At 42.2% G+C, this 22,602-nt stretch overlaps 1 protein-coding gene across 4 annotated transcripts in view; it reads left to right on the top strand.

The window, feature by feature from the left end:
* Positions 1–22,602, top strand: part of cux2b (cut-like homeobox 2b) — a 108,285-nt gene that overhangs the window by 81,672 nt on the left and 4,011 nt on the right. For 3 of the 4 annotated variants that reach the window (XM_049578939.1, XM_049578936.1, XM_049578938.1), the window contains exons 5-21: positions 4,622–4,762; positions 5,051–5,210; positions 7,922–8,001; positions 8,533–8,599; positions 11,526–11,574; positions 12,272–12,376; positions 14,345–14,536; positions 14,661–14,719; positions 14,820–14,868; positions 15,131–15,230; positions 15,598–16,230; positions 17,491–17,592; positions 17,749–18,587; positions 21,206–21,371; positions 21,556–21,861; positions 21,955–22,143; positions 22,247–22,523. In XM_049578939.1, the coding sequence (XP_049434896.1) occupies positions 4,622–4,762; positions 5,051–5,210; positions 7,922–8,001; positions 8,533–8,599; positions 11,526–11,574; positions 12,272–12,376; positions 14,345–14,536; positions 14,661–14,719; positions 14,820–14,868; positions 15,131–15,230; positions 15,598–16,230; positions 17,491–17,592; positions 17,749–18,587; positions 21,206–21,371; positions 21,556–21,861; positions 21,955–22,143; positions 22,247–22,523 (3,514 nt within the window). The remainder of the gene's footprint in view (positions 1–4,621; positions 4,763–5,050; positions 5,211–7,921; positions 8,002–8,532; positions 8,600–11,525; positions 11,575–12,271; positions 12,377–14,344; positions 14,537–14,660; positions 14,720–14,819; positions 14,869–15,130; positions 15,231–15,597; positions 16,231–17,490; positions 17,593–17,748; positions 18,588–21,205; positions 21,372–21,555; positions 21,862–21,954; positions 22,144–22,246; positions 22,524–22,602) is intronic. The other variant, XM_049578937.1, reaches the window with a different exon arrangement.

The raw sequence follows: 22,602 nt of genomic DNA, 5'->3' as shown, positions 1-22,602 counted from the left end.
GCTCCGGCTCCACTCTTTGTTCCGAGCTTTAAAATGTCTCAGTATTGATGTCATTCCTTCTCCGTCCTTCAGTCTGTCAGACAAAGACATGGAACGGCAATGAAAGAGAACAGGTTAAGAAGTTTCTCTTTCAGCTTTGTTTTGTTCACACACAAAAGCCGCCGCTTCCCACAATCATTTTTTTCATTCCACCCATCTTTTTTATTTTAGTATTTTCTCACTCCTTCTGCCACTTCAAGGTAAAGCGACACTTCGGTTTGCTGTCTGAAAATCAAATGCTCGTTGGTTTTAAAATGCACCGCAAACAGAAAAGTCATGTTTATGAATTTGTCGCAAGCAGTTTGTGTTTTTTCTAATCGAAACTAATCCTTGACAGGCAGAAGAAAAGAGGCGGCAATTTATCCTACATACCTTATATCACTTTACATTGTCTGTGAAGGTGAAAGTAAAGACTTTGTGTTCTCTCAACCTAGTTTTGGTTCTTGACAACAATATTACAGCAGTGTTACTGTTTGTTGCAGCAGCGGCAGAGCGTGTTTATGGACCTTGAAGTCCACTCAAAGGGAAAAAAAACAAGACTGTTTTGAATGAAAAGAAAAAACCTTGGAGCACAGCCTTGTAAATTAATTTGTTCGTGTTGTATGATGGGAACACAGCTGGCCTCATTAACATGCGCACAACAAATAATTATAGCGTTTTTTTTTCTCTCTTCAGCCAGCCAATGCTTGGCTAATGGGCTTGCTGGGTTAATTATGTCAGAGCGTAATTACACAGGGCCCAGGGAGACATAATGGTGCACCCTGCTGCGCCCACACCGCCTAATGATGGTGTATCGCTGACAGGGCCAAGACGGACCGCCCCGACACACCTGCTTGTCTTGGCGCACACCACCCTGGTCCACCCCCACCCACCTAGACACACATCCTGAACCTGTGCGCGCCGTCCTCCCCGGTGCCACCTGCAGTCCGCTGAGCTGTCCAGCATCTGACAGGCTTTGGCTTGTGCTCAGCCTGGACTGAAGGCTCACCCAGATACAGTAACTGCCTCCTGCTTTGAGATGTGCAATAGCACAGAAACAGCAACGCAGTGACCACAAGGAAGCAGCTACAGGGTGGCAGCCTCATTATCGCTCAGCCAAAGTGATGAAATTCAATATCAATGCAGCTGAGAATGTGAAAAACAGTTAAAAGTCATGCTAACATTTGTTGGTTTTTAGCAAGGCTGGGTTTATCACAACTTGGGTCTTATTTTTTGTGGTTTTTGTTGTCTTCCCTCTTGGTGCTAATGACATTGTAATTTTTAACTTTCTAACCAGTGTGAGCTTCAAAACACCTCCAGTACACCATGCTTACATCATACTTGACACACACACTACTGACTCCCAGTGGATGCAGAACATTTAAAGCAAATATAAATGACTATGAATATAAATCATGCAATATTACAGCCAATTTTATAAAATGTTCTTTGTTCAGTCTTTTATCTTCTCCCATCAGTGGGTAAAGAGTTGAATCTCAAACTATACATTTCCAGCATCATTTTTTAAACAGATTTTTCAAATTGCAGTCTAGTCTCGCTGCTGTCTCCTAATGTTTATGACTAACCCAAACTGATTTCAGTCTACGGTTAACCTTAACTCATCCAACTGTATTTTTCTGTTCTGTACATATGTCAGTTATAATTCTCTGAACTGAAACAAGTAGTTGACAGCCAACTTTTTTTAGGAGCAAAAACGTATTGACATGGCAAATAGTAAAATTATTCTCCAACTTTTCTCTATAAAACACAGTTTTCAGACCTCTGGTTCAGTGTTGTCCTACTGTACATACCTTAGCTGTGTACGCACTGTTTTTCTGTGCGATGAGGGATTATAACTGACATTATGGGTGTGCATACTTTTCAGTTTTACTTCCAAATCAATTTGTTGTAAATCTGTTAAACTGTTGGCTTACTTTCAGCCTGTCTGATTGTCTGACTGCTCGAGTTTCTTGCCCCATTGGACTTTGCTTTAGCAGTGTCAATGTGTTCCTAGATAATTATAATATATATATATTGTGTGTGTGTGTGTGTGTGTGTGTGTGTTTGGGGGGGCACTGGAAGAATAAATTGCCAAAAAAATTTGACATCGCTGCCCCCTCCCTCTGGAACTCACTCCCCAAACCCATCCGTATCGGCACACACCTCCCAACATTCCAGACCATGCCCAAAACTCACCTTTTTAAATTAGCTTTTAATGTACAAGTTTGTGTGTTTTATACTGTTTTATTGCTGTTTTTATTTTGACTTGCTCTATTTTATGATTTAAAAAAAAAACTGTAAAGTATCTTTCAGCATTTGTTAAAAGCGCTTACAAATAAAATGTATTATTATTATTATTAGAAGTGACGGTGAAAACTACAAAGATATGACTCAAGTTGTAACGAACCATAAATATCCTCAGACTCATTGTGAGTGAACGTCATGTTTTCACAATGACATTGTTGACCCTCCCTGCTGTATGCCATTCTGCTCTTCTCAGTGGCAGTAATTCCTCCGGAGCTGGTCCTGTGTTCACCAGAGAAAATGATGTATTAAATGTCCTGTGATTTATTAGTTTAAACGAGCTGCTGTTGCCCGATCAGTTATCATGACCTCAGAGCAGACTTCCAATCATCTATAATTAAGATAAGCGATGAATTAAAAATTGATCCGTTTATTTTGCCGTGAGAGTGATGTGACTCACCTGATGTACATAACGCCTTGTCAGCTGCGTTATATTTCTTGATTAACAGGAATGTGAGCGGTTGGGTTCGTGTTGAATTCCTCCTCCATTGCAGGGTTTATTTGGTGGATTTACCATCACAGCTGCTCTAAAAAGAAGCTCCGGTGCTTCTGATTAGCTACATCAATTAGTAGCTCTATTTTCCAAAGTTATCAGCAGTCTTTCTGGACTCTCCTTCAGTAACTGTAGATCCCGGGCCCTTAGAGAGTATCCCTGCTGCTCTACTTTGACGGGGGTTAATTTTGTATACAGACTTAAGTTATATCCCTTCACTTTAAATTTGACTTTACTTTACTCCCCTGCCACTGATTGATAATCCTGGCTTGTCCATGTGTGAGAGATCCCTTACTATAATCTCTGTCCTTTGATCATTAAAAGTTGAAAGGATATATGGGAAAGAGGCTGATAAAGTGATTTCTGTGACAGTGGGTCGATGGAATAGCAGTGCTTTAAGTCATCCTGTTTGTCTTAGAAGAGCTCTGTTCTTAATAGTGATGTCCCTTGTGACTGATGCAATATCTCCACAGCTGGTGTAACAATGAATGCAGACAATGTTTGACTGTAAACGGTCCTGGGAAAAAATAGCTCGATCAATTAAATGGCCCAAAATGTTTGTCTGATGAAAATGCAGATATGGCGAGTTGCAATGCAAGGCCAGGATTTCAACAAATTGCACATTGCAGAAGTTTCGGCTCTCTGATGAGCATTTATTTTCGTGGCCTGCCGGCTCAGAGTTTGCATTCTCTCTGTGGCATCTGGCAAAGTTTAAATGTCTGTGGCTCCAACTTCTTATGAAAAGTCACTTCAGTCAGTGCCCATACTGAAGAAGGGATCCAATTGGGTTCCACACAGAAGTCTAAGATGAGTGGATGAAAGCTGTGGGAGAAAAGTTTGTGCAGCAAAGCAGCGATTTTCCTCCTCTTTTAGAGTTTTGAAGGGCTGCGGTGTGTGTGTGTGTGTGTGTGTGTGTGTGTGTGTGAGATAGAGAGAGAGAGGGAGAGAGAGAGAGAGAGAGAGAGAGTGTGTGTGTGTGTGTGTGTGTGTGTGTGTGTGTGCGCGTGGCTCTACATCTTGCCTCCCCCCTTGTCAAGGAGCTCCCCTGAGCTTCCCTCTCTGTGCTTTGGCACTAGAAGTCACCTCCTTTGGTGTTCGGCAGGCAGGTACACAACAGGAGCAGCTCTCTCTCTCTGAGCTGTTGAACTTTTCGGGAGGGGAAGAAAGGGAAGGGGAAGATTAAAAACAGCCCTGTGATGTGGAGTGCCGAGCTGCCTCCTGAGAATTCCTGGCATAATAATTTAAATGATCAAATGATACAGAGGAGACTTGTTAGCTGAGAAACAGCCTCCTAGTTGGCCCCATGGGCCCGGTGCTGCCGCGCATGCATTGCAAAACAGCTCCTCTGTTGTGCTAAAGAATCCCGCTTTTTTTTCTCCCCCCTTTTCAGGAGCAGACTTTTTCTACACTTTGCCTAGGTGTATACTTGGGACTTAAGACTCCGTCACATATTCATGGCAATCTTTTTGTCTTCTTTGCCATTCATCAGCACGTGAGAAGACTCATTAGAGTTGATTTCTGTACATGTGAAGGGTCGGAACAGCACTTGTGTCATTAGGTCCAGCCTGTGAAATTTTCAAAGGCGCCTGACTGGGGAAAGTCTAAGAGTCACTCTTTGGAAACAAGTCTCAGTGGAATAGTGTGTCTGTGTTGAAACTGCGATGTAGAAAGCTCTGTAAAGTGCTCTACAGGCGGCGCACACAGTAAAACAGCTATTTTGCTTTTTTTGAAAAGTAGGAGTGTATGGATATCATGTGAATCATACGAGTTGTTTCTACAGAGATTTGTTTGTGTCTGTTTTCACAGATCCAGCACCTGTGCTGGAGGCCTCACACACCCTGGAGGAAAGGCTGCATCAGCTTCACAGTTCGGCCCCAGACAGCGAGGCCCTGGTGCGAGAGATCAGCGGGCACTGGAAGAAACACCTGGAGTGCCTTGAAAAGACAGGTCAGGCCAACAACATTTACATCAGGCAGCATTCCCACTTGGTTGCATTTTTATAATGCGGTACTGAAGTGGCTGCTACTGCACAGGTCTGAAAGTGCTGGGAAGTTTATTTAAACGCACCAAGTGTTAGAAAGGCTGTGAACTCCACCAGAATATCTGCATTAATGTCAAAATTGCTCACCTTAAGATGACTATTTCTCATAGAAATAAACTGTTATATTTATCTGTTAATATTACATTGCTCAGCTGATGTCGGAGAACTCATGCCAGCTTTTTTCTTTCACACAGAGCCCTCAGAGGACGGCCCAGCAGTCTCAGGGGCAGCAGTGACAGAGGAGCCTCCAGAATCCAGCTCTCCAGCCTCCCTGATGACGCCCAACAGCACACCAGCTCCCGGGGCCCCAGGCTCTCCGCAGCAGAACTATCAGGACGGAGCTGAGGACCGAGGGTGAGAACCAGTGAACCGCTCCCTGCCTCTAACTGACAATCATTGTAGATGTACCTTGGGTTTATATTTCCTTAAATTAATATTTTTAGATGTTTTCAGAAACATTTTTGGTATACTGTTTAGCTGTAATATGAGATATGTATGTATATGTATATATATATATATATATATATATATATATATATGTATAGAGCAGAATATATCTTTATTGTCCACTATGGGTGGAAATTTGTATGTATAACGTACAGTACAGGCCAAAAGTTTGGACACACCTTCTCATTCAATGCGTTTTCTTTATTTTCATGACTATTTACATTGTAGATTCTCACTGAAGGCATCAAAACTATGAATGAACACATGTGGAGTTATGTACTTAACAAAAAAAGGTGAAATAACTGAAAACATGTTTTATATTCTAGTTTCTTCAAAATAGCCACCCTTTGCTCTGATTATTGCTTTGCACACTCTTGGCATTCTCTCCATGAGCTTCAAGAGGTAGTCACCTGAAATGGTTTTCCAACAGTCTTGAAGGAGTTTCCAGAGGTGTTTAGCACTTGTTGGCCCCTTTGCCTTCACTCTGCGGTCCAGCTCACCCCAAACCATCTCGATTGGGTTCAGGTCCGGTGACTGTGGAGGCCAGGTCATCTGCCGCAGCACTCTATCACTCTCCTTCTTGGTCAAATAGCCCTTACACAGCCTGGAGGTGTGTTTGGGGTCATTGTCCTGTTGAAAAATAAATGATCGTCCAACTAAACGCAAACCGGATGGAATGGCATGTCGCTGCAGGATGCTGTGGTAGCCATGCTGGTTCAGTGTGCCTTCAATTTTGAATAAATCCCCAACAGTGTCACCAGCAAAACACCCCCACACCATCACACCTCCTCCTCCATGCTTCACAGTGGGAACCAGGCATGTGGAATCCATCCGCTCACCTTTTCTGCGCCTCACAAAGACACGGCGGTTTGAACCAAAGATCTCAAATTTGGACTCATCAGACCAAAGCACAGATTTCCACTGGTCTAATGTCCATTCCTTGTGTTTCTTGGCCCAAACAAATCTCTTCTGCTTGTTGCCTCTCCTTAGCAGTGGTTTCCTAGCAGCTATTTGACCATGAAGGCCTGATTCGGCAGTCTCCTCTTAACAGTTGTTCTAGAGATGGGTCTGCTGCTAGAACTCTGTGTGGCATTCATCTGGTCTCTGATCTGAGCTGCTGTTAACTTGCGATTTCTGAGGCTGGTGACTCGGATGAACTTATCCTCAGAAGCAGAGGTGACTCTTGGTCTTCCTTTCCTGGGTCGGTCCTCATGTGTGCCAGTTTCGTTGTAGCGCTTGATGGATTTTGCGACTCCACTTGGGGACACATTTAAAGTTTTTGCAATATTCCGGACTGACTGACCTTCATTTCTTAAAGTAATGATGGCCACTCGTTTTTCTTTAGTTAGCTGATTGGTTCTTGCCATAATATGAATTTTAACAGTTGTCCAATAGGGCTGTCGGCTGTGTATTAACCTGACTTCTGCACAACACAACTGATGGTCCCAACCCCATTGATAAAGCAAGAAATTCCACTAATTAACCCTGATAAGGCACACCTGTGAAGTGGAAACCATTTCAGGTGACTACCTCTTGAAGCTCATGGAGAGAATGCCAAGAGTGTGCAAAGCAGTAATCAGAGCAAAGGGTGGCTATTTTGAAGAAACTAGAATATAAAACATGTTTTCAGTTATTTCACCTTTTTTTGTTAAGTACATAACTCCACATGTGTTCATTCATAGTTTTGATGCCTTCAGTGAGAATCTACAATGTAAATAGTCATGAAAATAAAGAAAACGCATTGAATGAGAAGGTGTGTCCAAACTTTTGGCCTGTACTGTATATGTCTTTGTGACATGGCCGCCATGTTGAAAACAGTCAAGTGAAAACTAAGCACACTGGCCAGAGAAAACATTCTCATTTAACAGCTAAACAGAACACATTTGATCAGTGCTGCCTATTTTGACAGTTCGACTGTAGTTCAAGAGCAGTGACTGACATGATTGACAGCTGCGTTAGAGATTCCTCGGCTGTGATTAGTTGTTATCATTCAGCCATGGTAAATTCTAGCAAATGTCACTGGCAGCACTACGAGGAGGAAGAGAAACATGATTTTTCTTTACAATTATCTGTCTCATGCACTACAGTCAGAATATAGTGACACTTTCAGCAAAATTTACACAAAGTTATTATTAAATTTACCAACCGTAGCCTCAATTGCCTGTGCTGTCCAATTTTTACCACTCTGAATGACTGGAGTAATTATTTTTGGTATGATATTAAAGACATTAAAAATTGTCAAGGATAATCCTGAAGTGTTCTAAACCTTTTCTTTATGCAGAGATATTCTCGCTCCATTTAAGTGCTCTATAAGGCAACAATATTCAATTTTAATGATAAAAGAATAGATTAGAGGGTCATTTGTCTTCTGTCTTTAACCCTGTGCGATAAAGCCAATTTGCCTAAATTAGGCTCTAAAATGGTAAAACAGTAAACACCTGCTTCTGTCACACTAAAGTTTAAGTTTAGTTTATCTTTGTGAACTTTGTCAAATGTGCTGTTTCTGGTGGTTGAAGGATGGGATTGACCCTTTTTTTTGTCTCAGGGTATAAAGTTGCAAGTTGTGATAAAATGTGTGTTCATGCTGTTGTGAAGTAACTGGTTGTGTTTTCATACAGGGAGGAAGAGGAGAGCGCCAATACTGGCTTGGCTGACAGACTATCAGAGGCTGAGGAGAAGATCAAGGTTCTGCATTCATGTAGGTGGTTTAAAAACTCTGACACGTACTGTACTACTGCAACAAAATGTATTTTAGCCACCTCAAAAAAGTCCCGGATATTTTCATTGCTTACTGTTAGACAGCGATTTGCAATGGGTAACTAAAGCTGTCATATCTCTCTCTTTAAAACCAGACTCTATTGAGAGAAACAGTAATTTAACATTGCTGAACACAGGAACTGCTGGTTTGGATTCACCAAAGTCACACAATAACACAAATTAAATAATTGACAAAGGCAGAGGTAGACCAGCAGTTCCTGAAAATACTCTCAATATAGTGTACACTTAAACTGGGACTTTTTTAGGTGTATGCAGTGTATGTAATACAATGTCTATGAATTACTCTACACCATAAGAACACCATGAAACCCCACTTACAAAAATCTGAACCATCCCTTTAATTCAACCAAAAATTGGCAAATCAATTTAGTAATGTAGCTTTAAGGTCAAAGTTCATGTGTTTTTTTTTTTTCAAGTTCATATCTCACTTCCCCTGTCTGCCTCTCACTAGCCTTGAACACTGCACAGACAGAGCTGCTGGACCTGCGGTGTAAATACAACCAGGAGATGACGAACAAGTAAGAGTCTGCCTCCAATTTTACAGTTTGTGTTTACATTACCACCTATTTCTGACAAACTTTTAAACATCTTCGCCCCCCTCCCTCAAGTCATGGTGGTTACACACAGTCATCTCTGTGTTCTCCCCCACTGTTGCTCATCGTAGAATTTCAAGCCCTGAAGCCGCTCTTCTTTATTTTGCCTACATAAACTCATGTCCAGTGTAGAGCTGAGGAATGCCATTGTAAAGGCAGAGAGTGACTCAGCCACTAATGCAGGTCGATGAGAGAGGTCTGTGTTTGCCTTCACTGGCAGCTGGGCCATGACAGCCCTCAAGAAGAATTGCTCCATTTAAAGATTGCTTCAGAAAACACTCTACCTTGTCCTGGTCTTTGAGCGCAATGTATCCACCGCACGCCTGAAATGAATCTGAGCTTGTATGAAGGATGTCGATAGACATTCAAAGTAAACACTCCTTTGTTTGGGTTGTGCTCCAGAGCACAGTCAGCCGCTGCTAATGGATTTTCTCCCAGGCTTAATCCATGGTGCAATTGAACTGATGTTTCTAGACCCACTGCCATCCATTTTGTTGGATTGGACACATTTTCAGTTTGGGCTTACCTTTCGTGTGCAGCTGCAGTTTGAAAGAGCATCTCTGTTATATGGTTTGTCATACTGTGTGCGTGTGCGTGTGCGTGTGTGTGTGTGTGTGTGTGTGTGTGTGTGTGTGTGTGTGTGTGTTGTCCTGGTCACATTCCTCTTGGCTGACAGTAGCAACACTGACCCCAGAGCTCCAGCTGCAGATATCCCTCCCTGACCCTGAGCCTCTGAACACGGGACCAGCTTCTATTACTCTCACTGACTGTTTCCTCAATGTTGATAAGAAAGACTATTTGTCTGCTTCAGCTTGAGTAGCTGAGCGGGTAATCAATACAAAACATTTTCCGTACTGCACAAGTTCATTAAACGTGAAGCTGACACCTGTTAGTGTTTGCTGTCAGCAGGGCGCCATCTATCCTGGCCTTATTGATAGGACCAGGGCATGGCCAAGACCCTCTGAAACCAGGGCTGCACCACACAACGCTGATGATCATTAATGCCAAGAATAGGTTGGTTCCACATCTCACTGTGGGAATAGTATCGTCTCTCTGCTTTTTACTCATGACATTACGATCCTACTGGAACACCAATATTTGAGGTAATCATGCAGCCTGATGTGAGACAATGGCAGCAGTTAAGTGCAAACATAAAAGAGAGGGAAGGTTAGGCTGAATGTAGTTTCTTTAATGTGGATTAAAAAAGTATAATGTGTTCTTTGAACAATTTTTTCGTTTGGTAAAAAGGACTACCGTGTTCCGAAACTTGAGAAACCTATGTGCATATTTAAATCAATCACAGCATCCTCGTTAATTCATCCCTATCTACCTTTTGAAAATCAGGTCCCACGTGTGCAAAATGAAACTGTTGAACTTCAAACAAACCTCATGAATAATCCTGCTGAGCTTCTGTTTAAATTAGACTACTCTGATTGTTAGATGTATGGAGGCGAGTCGGAGTCCAATCTCAAAAGAGCTGTGAGGATACGAATCATATATGTAGTGCATCCATTGGCCACAGCTTATGTGCAGAGCCATAGCTACTGCCGTGAAAACAGAGATCAAGTCTTTAGGACTGTTTCTAAGGTTTGGGGATTTCTAATGAGTTTATATTAAACCGTTATACACAAATTACACACTGTGGATACCAACAATAATAAGCATTGTGTGTCTAATATTTCTTTACAAGAATATGTTTTTTTGGGATAAGACTTTGAAACAGCATCCTGTGGGGAGACACAATTAAAGACAGTATAACTGAACAGTTAGATGAACTAACAAAATTGGTGGCTGGTGAAATTTTTTCAATGGGGTTATGGTTATACTGGCTACAGTTATGCATATATGGCACTGAAATGTAAGCGGGGCAGTTATACACTTAGTTGCCACTTTATTAGGTACACCTAGTTGCAGTCAAACACAGTGGTCTTAACAGTAAAGCCTACTTTCACTAAGATTTTTGTGTTCATTTTTCATTTAAACTATGAGATGTTGATTAAATTGTAAGGCCACTGTGGAGGCTGCACTTTGTGGTGTTTTTGAACTGTACTGTGTTTTTTAGATTTTTATAATATTTAGTCTGCACTCCTTGATATGAATGTGGTGGACAGCATATTAGAAATGAATTTTCATGACTAAGATTATAGCTTGTTTTGCAAAGAGTAGTGTAAGACCACTCCAGAAGTTAAAATCATGGTCTACACAGATATTCCTTTATCATTAAAGACTTGCCACGAGCTGTGAGACTGTTGAATTATGGTCCTGTGGGAATCATAAATCAATCTGATTTCAATTTCCCTCGAGAAATTGTTTGATTTCTGAGTTCGGGATCATTTAAACGTAACTGTTCATTTTAAACATTGCTGTTACTATGGAGACTTTAGTCGCTCTGAAGTTACGAAATGAACATCTTTTCTGGTGTTATTTCACCATCAGACATAATGTGCTGCTTTAGGGATGAGCATTGTTGCACTGCAACTCCCATCTTAAATAAAAAATAATTCCAGAGCATTTTACTAAATAAGTGAATACATCCCATACAGTCTCAAAGTACAACACAGCATTGTAGCTCTACTATTTCTTAAATATTTAGTTTTGCTGTGAATTGATTGTTATGAAGTCATGGTTCAAGGCTGAAAAGTCTTTATATTTGATTGCCTAAAATATATATGGGAAAACTAACTTCTAAAACTTGAGCCTCTGCAGAAGTGAACTGTCATGTTGTAGATTTATTTTCACAAGGATTAAATGATTAATAAAATGTGTAAAAACAACAATTGGGTTTTTTTTGGAGAGTGAGTGTACCTCCTCAGTAATTCTGTGGTGCTTTGTCTGGATGTGTGTGTTCCAGGGCAGAGGAGGTCAACGCCATCATGGCGAATCTTGAGAAAGCAAACCAGGTGAGTACAGTCTTCGTCTGCGCTTCTCTGATTGAGATGCTCCTTCGTTAAGATAATCACTCCTGTAATCAAGCCTTGGCTTTAATTAGACACCCTCCGTCCTGTGTGCCCCCCCCCCCTCACCACCACTTCCACCTCCTCTCCCCTGAGTCTGTGATTAGCGAGTGTAAACCTGAGCCCCCGTCGGTGGGCGCTATGGCAGCACGGCTCCACTCAGCAGAGAACAGCAGACTGCCGAGCGCGATTGATGCTGGAGCGCCAAACACCAGGGTTCTTAGTTATCTCACTGCCTTGATTGCTTCCTACGTATCCTGGTGATACCTCTTTTCTTCTGCTCCTTTCTTCTCCCCTCTGCTTTTCTCTCTCATGCTCTTTTTCTCACTCTGCTGCTCTCTGCCAGCAGCTCCTAGATAAATGTTCTCAAAATGAATCATTAATTAGCAGGCCGGGTGTGACAGAGCAGGTAAACAGTTTGGGGAATAAAGTGGGCTGACTAAACAGCCCCCTCAGCAGAATAAACCAGTGGCTGCACTCGTCTGCACGGGCCCCTACTCAGGTTTTCACGCGGCTCTAAAATTTCAGAGCAAGGGCGCCTCCTTTGATTTATGTATATGCTCTCACCTTGATCATCTCATTAGCCAATTGATGCGGCTGGTGTACGAAAACTGTAACACTGTGATGCCATGTATGTGTGCAGAGAGCGGAAAAGGCCCAGAGGGAAGTGGAGAGGCTAAAGGAGCAGTTAGCCAGTGGCCAGAGATCCACCACAGGGAACTGCCATCCAGCAGAGGGCACCAGCAGGGTAAGAAGAAAGTGACTCCATCTGTGACATGTAGTTTGATTTTTGGCCTCATCCAAGCAGTAGTGGAATATAACTAAGTATATTTACTGAAGTACTGTACTTAAGAGATTCTTGTACTTTTCTTGATTACTTCCATTATATGCTACTTTGTACTTTTACTCTACTACTGTTCATAACATTTATAAAAAATAACTTTTGTCATATTTGTTGAAACTGTCAATATATCTACACAGATGTACATGAGAAAGATCATCTGTGAAAAAAATCATCTTCCTCCTCCTTTTCTACTGCTCCTGATAAAAATTTTTAAGGACCCACCATGGCTGAACAAAAACAACCAATCAGAACTGAGGAGTCCCTAACTCAGCTGACAATTACTGCTCGGGAACTGCAGTCAAGATGTCAAACTAGGAACTGCTGAACAAATATGAATTTGTTCGGTTACTGCATTACCTATTTCTCACTTAAAATGTTATCAGAAACATATTTTAGTGTACTGTTTAGCTGTAAAATGAGAAACTGTGTAACCCCTCTGGTGGACAGTGCTTCATTATGACAGTTTTCAATAGGATCAGTTTGACTGCAGTTCAGGAGCAGTGATTGACATGACTGACGGCTATGTGAGAGACTCTCTGCTCTGATAGGTCGGTTTCGTTCAGCCACAGTGGACTGTGTGTGGCACAGTGAATGCCATTAGAAGCAGAAGGAGGAGGCAGAGGAACGCAATTTCTTTCACATTATCTGTTTCAAATACTACTGACAGAAATAAAGACAGTTTGAGAAAATATGACAATACTTTATTTTTATATAAAATTACCATCTGTAGACTTAAATTTATTTTCCATACAAAACATTGATCAATTTATAAAACATTGTGCATTGTTAAAAATAACTTATCCAACAGTGTAACATAGTTAAAATACTTCCTTTAAGACCTGCTTAAGCATTTAAATTCTGCTTACATGTCAATGCATCACTGATGATGATACAAATGTACAAAAAAAGACTAACATAATACAGACAGGGGCCATTTTCCTGCATAATGAGTACTTTAACTGTCTACTATTTTAAGTACATTTTCATACCGACTTAAGAGTTTGAATGCAGAATTTTTACTCATAACTGAATGCTCTTAAAATTGTGTTAGTGGTATTTTTACTTAAAGATGTGAATACTAGGCCATCATTGCTTTTGTAACTTTGACATGTTATCTCTGGAAAGTGAGAGTCAACACTATGTCTGCTATTGTAATTAACTTCAAAAGAACTTCTAAGGGAAAAGTAAAGTTGCTGTGGGTGTTGCACATTTTCCACAAATACAGATTTATTCTTAGACTGAGACTTAGAGTCTATTTCACAATGACCCATCAATGACCTATATAGACGTAGTTCCACATATGCAAAACTGTAAATACAGCAACACTTATTGCCCTGTGCAGGACAAATACAACATGAGAAGTGGATGGTTAAGTCTTTGACATTATATTTTCAAATCTGACAGCACCTGGTCTAATCCAGTCTTTTAATTTCTGTATTTCTGTCTTAATCAAAACAAGCGCAACAAATTTATAAATATACTCATCACCTGTCAAAAATATAGGTCAAGGTCTTAAAACATAATCATGTAAATACCTCTTCCTCGAAATTGACAAATTTCGACTAACACACCTAAATTCAGACAGATTTGTTCACAAATCCTCAAATTACAAAATCACTGACAGAGCGAAATGGCTTTTCATTGCCAGAGACATGTTGCATCTACTGCCTTATTATCAGATATAATCACTTTGAAATATTAAAATGCAGTACAAACCTCAAGCCACATTCTCTCACTTTCTGAATTACATCAACACTGCAGAGGTTATGATTCACCAGCTGGCCTCTCACCTTTTTTCCTCCTCACTCCTTTTATCACCTTTTTCTCCCTCCCTCTCACACCCTTTGTCACGTCTCCTTCTCGCCCTGTCAGGAGAAGAATGAGAAGGGCGAGGTGTTGCCCTCTCAGCTGGAGGCCGCGTTGCTGGCTAAAGACCGCGAAATCCTCCGTCTCCTTGAAAACATTCAGCGGCTGCAGTTCACGCTACAGGAAGTTCAGGAGACCTCAGCCAATCAGATCCTAGAGCTGGAACGCCAGTTGGCTTACAAGACAGAAGCTATCGAGGTGAGTAGCTGCGACACGTTGTGAGGTGACAGAACATGGCGAACACTTCGTCAGTCCTCAGCGGCTCTGATGAGAATCTTATTAATATGAAATAAAACATGCTGCTTCTCTTTATCCATTTCAGAGATTAGAAGCTAAACTGCAATCCCAGATGGACTATGAAGAGATTAAAACTGAACTCAGGTGATACTTTTAGTGTTGACTGAATGTCTAAGTCGGTCATAATAATGTAACTTTAAGTCCATAAAATTAACCTTTTCTGCATGTTTGTTTCTGTCTGTAGTATCCTAAAGGTAATGAAGCTGGCTTCAGCAAATGGCAGCTCATCCCAGGTATATATATATATATGCTCCTGCACTATCATATCTGATAATACAGCAGTTTTAAACAGACTCGTCTTTCTCTCACCAAAGTAGACCTTTGGAATCTTCTTAATGTTGTCTTGGTGTCAGGGAAGAAAAACTACAGCAGTGCCATTGAATGCTTCACTGATTGTCATCCATTATAAGGATATCTACAGCCACTGCAATTGATTAATCGAAAATTAACAGCTTTTGCGCGGGTGTGTGTGTGTGTGTGTGTTTGTGTGTATAGGATTCTGCCAAGGCTGCAGAGGCTCTTCTACTGGATAAAGAGGCCTTTCTTCCATCTCACAAATACCTGGTGGATAAGGCCCGAATTTTGCACAGCACCGGTAAAATAAATGTCTCTCACATTTTTTTTCTGTCCATAAGTCCTAGTTTGAATAGATTACCACAAGATTCTTTATAAGAAGCAGCGAGTTTAGTCATTGTCAAAAATCTCTCCATAATTCACTGATTGCTTGGTGCTCATTGGTCAGGCTCAATCAATTCTGGAGTCGATGTCTTTCAGACTTAAATCTCTTTGTGTGAACTGAGGCTGCAATATGTAGTCTAGTTTTGCAAGGCTAGAAAACAGGGGGGTAATTGATTTAATATCTGCTATCAGCTAGATAACAATTAGTTGGTTTGATTACACTGGTATTAACAAGTATGTGTTTTATGTATGAGCTCAGTCAGTGAACATGTGTTTTCTGTCAGCAGATGATGATCAGTCTGAGGATGCAGGTCGGGAGACTGGCAGGCCACCTGGCTCCCACTCATCCTCGTCTCACGTGGATGGGCGTGCCTCCCCCAGCCCTGGCCCCCCCACCCTGGATGGCTCCTCTTCTAGCCACGATCTACCCCGTCCATTTTCCGTGTCGCCATGCTCTGGGGACAGACTGTCAGGAGACCACATCCTTCACAAGCAGCTCCTCTCCCCACACTTTAAAAAGGAGGGCCTCATGGCTTTTCCCACCGCCCTCTATGCAGCCAAAGTCGCCCTCATGTCAGCCAACCAAGGCCCCTCAGGGGCGGGCAGCATCGATGCCGGCTTGCCAAGTGACCAGTCGGAAAGTGGCAGCTCGACTGCAGGAGATGAGGACCAACTGGACACGGCAGAGATCGCCTTCCAGGTGAAGGAGCAGCTGCTGAAGCATAACATTGGCCAGCGTGTGTTTGGCCACTATGTGCTGGGCCTCTCCCAGGGCTCGGTCAGTGAGATCCTGGCTAGACCCAAACCCTGGAGGAAGCTTACTGTGAAAGGCAAAGAACCTTTCATTAAGATGAAGCAGTTCCTCTCTGATGAACAGAACATCCTAGCACTTAGGACCATCCAGGTCCGCCAGAGAGGTGAGTGGAGAAGACAGTGACTTGACAGAAAGTTTTAGAAATGTATGCAGGTTCAGGTATATATATGTATATGTGTGTATATATATATATATATATATATATATACATATATACATATATATGTGTGTGTGTGTGTGTGTGTGTGTGTGTGTGTGTGTATTTGTTACCTGAGCAATAATGACAGATTTTAAACAAATGACTATGTTAACCATGTTTCCAAAAATCATTGTCTTAGAAGTGAAAACAAGTGTGAAAGAAATGTCTTTAATATTCACCCACTGCATGTTTACAATGGCAGTTAAAGGATAAGTCCGGTAATATTCTGTATGTTTATTATTGTCAGCAAATCCATGAATAGACCAAAATCAACAATGAATTTATTTAACTACTGCCAAGTATTGTGTATGTGGCTAAAGCCTGATATATCTTATTTCTCTGTGCTCCATTGTTGGCCAAAAACACATCCACGAGCCACAGTGTTGCACTGGGTGATAGTTTTATATATTATTTTACATGTAGTTTATATTAAGTCTATCCCACACACACCGTCCTGCTGCTGAAAATAGAGCCACAAATATGCATAAATCTGAAGCTGAAGGTAGTCCCCAACAAATAAATATGGTTCCATCCTTTTTGTGGCATTTGTTGAAAATGAGAAAAATGTAGAATAATGCCAGCCTTATTTTTTAAACTACAGCAGGTTGAAGTGGAACCAGCAAGTTGTCCTGCATAAACCAGTTGACCTTTAGGTTAACTTTTCACCTTTTTTATTGAAAATAGGTTTAGATGAAATGGTTAAACAGGTGTCTCCATAGTCAGCCAAAGTCACCAAAATAAGAACGAGGTTGTAAAAAAAAAAAAGTTGTTTTCAGAGTTTTTAAGGGATTTGCAAGCGTGTGAAGCTACGATGTACCAACAAGTTTTTAGAGCAGATGTACTTGCCATCTTGTTTTGGTGGCTTAGCTTCTGGACCTGTGTACGTTTAAACCCTCTAATCTACTTGGACCTCATCCTTGACTTCATCTCAGCTTCCTCTGCCATGTTTGTAGTGTTACTTTTAAACTTTGTTTTCTCCCTAGATTCACAGCTTTTGAAAGTTGAGCTTCCCGTATACTGCAACCTCAGACAGCACGCGCTCAAAGGCAGCCATTGATCTACCAGTCAAAAGCAAAGCCTTGGAACTGCTCTCTGATCAACCATCCCACTCACCCCCCTCCTCTCTCCTCTCTCTCTATCTCTTTCTGTTACCCTCTGTGGCAGGGAGCATCACTCCGCGCATCCGAACTCCTGAAACTGGGTCAGACGACGCCATTAGGAATATCCTGGAGCAGGCCAAGAAGGAGATCCAGTCCCAGAGGGGAGGTGAGGATGGAGCTGCGAGTCATAAGTCATAGTTAAAAGCCATACTGATTGATTTTTTTTATTGACAATGATGTTTACTGCTTTTATTATGAAATCTAAATTGAAAAGGTGATTTGAGAATACATCAGTGTCAGAGTGTGGGTCTTTCTTTTTTAGGTGATGGCAAGTCGTCTCTGAACAGCTCATCAGGCAGAAGCAGTAACGGGCCGGGCAGCAGCTCTGATGAAACCATAAAGAACATCCTAGATCAGGCCAGGAGGGAGATGGAGGCCCAGCAGCAAGCACTGATGGAGATGGAAGCCTGCGGAAGGGCCCCGACTGCCAGCTCAGGAGCTCAGGTAGAGCGTCTGGGGCCCCCGGAGCGCTCCAGGGGTCTGCCTGTACCTATCTCCATCAAACAGGAGGAGGGGGGCTGTGTTACAGTCTGCATGGCCAACCCCATCAGCAGCCCCCAGACGCCCCTCAGTGTCCTCTCCCCAGCCGCCTTCGTCCAGAACATCATCCGCAAAGTAAAATCAGAGATTGGTGAAGCAGGCACCTACTTTGACCAGCACTGGTCTCAGGAGCGGGGATCAATGGTGCTCAGTGGAGGAGGTAGCTCTCTGCCCTTCAATTCAGTCTCTCCCTCCTTGTCTTCCTCCTCCTCTGGGCCCTCAGCCTTGCCTCGGCCCTGGCCCCGTCTGGAGAACGGCGAGGGTCTCCCTAACAGTGAGGAGGCCTCCGCTGCTGAGGATGAGCTGGGGCTGGGCCGGCCAGTGGAGGTGAAAGTGGAGTCAGACACATCGGTAAGTGGAGAGTCTCCTGGCCCCGGTCCTGGAAGGCTCTCCTACTACCCAGCATACATCCCCCGTGCCCTCAAACCCACTGTTCCACCGCTGACTCCAGAGCAGTATGAGATGTACATGTACAGAGAGGTGGACACCATTGAGCTGACCAGGCAGGTGAAGGAGAAGCTGGCAAAGAATGGCATCTGTCAGAGGATCTTCGGTGAAAAGGTCAGATGTTGCTCTTTCTTTTTCATAAAAAAAAAAAAAAAAAAAAGAAAAATCATGTGTGCTGCAATACAAGCAGCCTGCTAATGCTCTGAAGAATCATACTGCAACAAATTTGGGAGATAGGAGGACAAATGTACTGTACTAAGATACAATTTACATTTTGTTGTATTGAACTGAATATTAAATCAAAACTATTTTGATGGGTTATATGATAATTATCTCCTCATTAAGTCTAGATATAAGATGATATCAATATCTCATTGCCTGTCATTACATGCACCACCATCAAGGTTTCACAAACCAGAGCAGTTCCACAGACAGTGAATGGAAAATCTGTTTTGTGAAGCCACAGATACAGAGCCGTAAAAAAAAGTATTTGCCGTGTATTGCACGTGCATCACAGTGAATGTTTTGTAGAGCGTCATACGATATATTGACTAAGGTAACCTGACTAAACACAAAACACATTTTATCATTTATCTAAGGAACAAAGTAATGCAACAATCAAATCATCCATGCGGAAAAGTAATTGGCCCCTTTAAATGCAATAATAGGCTGCACCACTTTAGCAGCAATAACTGCAGCCAAACAGGTTTTATAATTTAATGTCAGTATTTCACTGTGATGGGGAAGAATTTTAACCTGGTCTTTAAGCAGAAAGGCACATTTAAAGTGCCTTAGTCCAGCTACTGTTTCTCTGTTAAGGTCACGCCAGGACGTTGTGAAGACAACACTAAAACTTTAATTGTTGTTTTTTTTAGCATCTCAGATGTGTTCTTGTGGTTTTGATTATGTGGCATAAGAGTTTGGCACTGAGAAGAGTTAATGCTTCCTTTAATAATAACAATTCCAAAAATATCAGATTGATGATCATATCCCATTTGCTTCAGGCACTGCTCAGTCCATCAGACGTCATTAGTCTTAAACGCTATAGTAGCTTTAGACCAGGTATACTAAAACCTGTGTTGTCTGAAAAGCTCCACTTCTTACAACTCTTCAGGGCTGTCGTCCTAAAAGCCTTCAGAAGCGCATCTGCAAACGTAAGAGAGCAATGGTTTCCACTTTGCTACTCTCCCTCGAATCCTATTTTTCCATCTCTCTCTGACTGAATACATTGTCCTTAGCTGAGATGCCTGCATTCCCTGGATGTTCTGTTGTGATTTTTTTGTGACTCCCTGGATGAGTTGTCACTGTGGCCTTGTGGAGGCTTTGGAAGGCTGACCACAAGTTCCACTCTAACACTGCATTCTCTATGTAAATAGCTCTCACTGTGGTTTAGAGGTTTTGTTAGCTTTCCGAGACTGATAGATTTCAACAACTCCTCTCCTCTGGAATTTCTTTTGTGGCAAACTGCTTGTAGGCATTGTGTGGTTCTTAGAGGACTTTGATGGTAAGGTTCATTAAATGTATTCAGCTATCAGTCTGCATTGAATCATCTGGATCTAGTTATCAGTCAAATATGGTTAATTCAGTATCAAAGGAGATATACTTTTTTCAAATGGATGATTTCATTGTCAGCAAAGTTTGCTCCTTAAATGAATGAAATTATTCTTGGGGTATTTTATGCACTTATTTAATAGTGATGGTGGAGAGAAATGCAGAATGTGGGCATCAAACTAGTGACTCGCATTTGCACCAATGTTGGATGCGCCCTTAGCACTCAGCTATCAAGAGCAACATTTTTAAAATGCGTTGTCCTCTAATTAAATATTATATTTGCCCGATATCAGACAGAATTGTCAACTTGTCACACTCCATTCCATCAGTCAACTTGGTGGAGTGGGTGGATCCCAGAGTCTGGACCCTTGCAAATGTTAAGTTTTATGAGAAAATTTGGAACCACCACTGTGACAAATTTGCAGCAACAGAGGACATTCACATCACTATATTTTATAAGCATTCCTGTAATGAGCTGCTGCATGTTGTTGACAGGTATCAGTCTTGTTAGCGCAGCCCCTCAAAAAAAGAAAATAAAAATAAAATAAAATAAAATCACTTTATTTTCAGAAAATCCATTCAGGTGTTTTCCAAGGCACAGTTTTTATTTCTAACTATCTATCCTCTTTGGAGTAGAGAACACATTTAGGTTTCATGGGGCAGATTTTACCTTTCGACGATATTATGGGTTCAAGTATTGATTCACCAGATTTGGCTGTTGTGCGACAGATATTCATATTTGTGGATTGTTGACTGGCAATTTGACTTTTGTGAAAAATATTCTTAAACTGAGATTTACTGAGAGTGAAGATGGTGCAGGAATCAGCCGATTTTATTCATAGATTGAAAAGGCTAAGAAAGAAAAATACAACATTACTTTTTAAAAATGTCTCTTATTGAACTACTTCATGATTATACAAATTTCATTGTGTGCTTCACCATGTCTTTTTTTCTAGAGTACCTATTCGAAGAGACTCTGCATAAATATTTCTTGTGTATTGCTTCCCTCTAGTGGATGTTTGCTGAAAGTGTATCACTGAGGCCGTATGCCCAGAGAAAACACATTTTTTCCTTGTGTAATAATAATTTTGGAAATCAATAATCATTTACACATCTGTCGTTAGTATTGTTACAGATAGCAGGTGTAGAAACGATGTATCATCCTGTACTGTGTGACACAGGTGCTGGGGCTTTCTCAGGGCAGCGTAAGCGACATGCTGTCTCGGCCCAAACCCTGGAGCAAGCTGACCCAGAAAGGCAGGGAGCCCTTCATCCGCATGCAACTGTGGTTATTGGACCAGCTAGGCCAGAGCCTCAGCCAGCCCCCGAACCATGGCCATACTCTGGGTGAGACACACACATACACACACACACACACACTGAATCACACCTCAGATGCTCTGATACCAAGATATTACATTTAAGAATAGCAAAACTGTCGCAGTATTTCACTCTACATACAGAGGGACTTTTGCAATCGCTACATCGATGCAACAGGTTTACTCTTTTTTGTTATGTCTCCAACCTCTAGACAAAAGCCCAGTGACGGCCCAGTCCTCGCCCTCCCCGCCTCCCAGCCCAGCAGAGAGCCACCCGAGCCCACTAGTTGAGCCTGTCAGCCTCTCCCTGGAAAGCAGCAAGGAGAACCAGCAGCCTGAGAGCCTGGGGCTGGGGCTGCCCCCCCACCCAGAGGGAGGGAAATCCACTCCCAGCCTCATGGCCCTGCATCAACCCTCAAACCCACTGGGTATCCAGGAGCTGGTGGCCATGTCTTCAGAGCTAGACACCTACGCCATCACCAAGAAGGTCAAGGAGGTGCTAACAGACAACAACCTAGGTGGGTCTGGGTTCACACTGTGAGGTTACACTGACACTCCTTATGGATGCTGACACAAGTGCTACATATGCCGTGTATGTTTGTTTCCCACAGGCCAGCGTCTTTTTGGAGAGACCATCCTGGGCCTGACTCAAGGCTCAGTGTCTGACCTGCTCTCCAGGCCAAAACCTTGGCACAAACTCAGCCTGAAAGGCAGGGAGCCATTTGTCCGCATGCAGCTCTGGCTCAATGATCCTCACAATGTAGACAAGCTGAGGGCCATGAAGAAGATGGAGAAGAAAGGTGGGGGCCCAGAATGTATACTGTTATACATATATTTGTATAAGTTTTAGAATTTGTTAATCTTTTACAATTCCCTCACACGATATCACTGTCTTCCCTTCAGCATATCTGAAAAGGCGGTATGGGCTGCTGAGCACCGGCTCGGACAGTGACTCACCTAGCACTCGTTCTGAGTGTGTGAGTCCGGCCTTGGCCTCACTGGACCTGTGCCCCTACAGCCAGGTGAAGAAGCCTCGGGTGGTGTTGGGAGCAGAGGAGAAGGAAGCCCTGAGGAAGGCTTACCTCCTGGAACCTTACCCTTCTCAGAACACCATCGAGATACTGGCCTCCCAGCTCAAACTCAAAACTAACACTGTCATCAACTGGTTCCACAACTACAGGCCAGTCCAAGATCTTTGTGACATTTGCTAATGGCTGCCTACTAAACATTTACTTTGATATGCAGCCAAATACCTAAAA

This window comes from Epinephelus fuscoguttatus, linkage group LG6, assembly GCF_011397635.1.
Source record: "Epinephelus fuscoguttatus linkage group LG6, E.fuscoguttatus.final_Chr_v1".
Lineage (NCBI taxonomy): Eukaryota > Metazoa > Chordata > Actinopteri > Perciformes > Serranidae > Epinephelus > Epinephelus fuscoguttatus.
The sequence above is the reverse complement of the archived record's forward strand: the minus strand, read 5'-3'. Positions and strand labels throughout refer to the sequence as shown.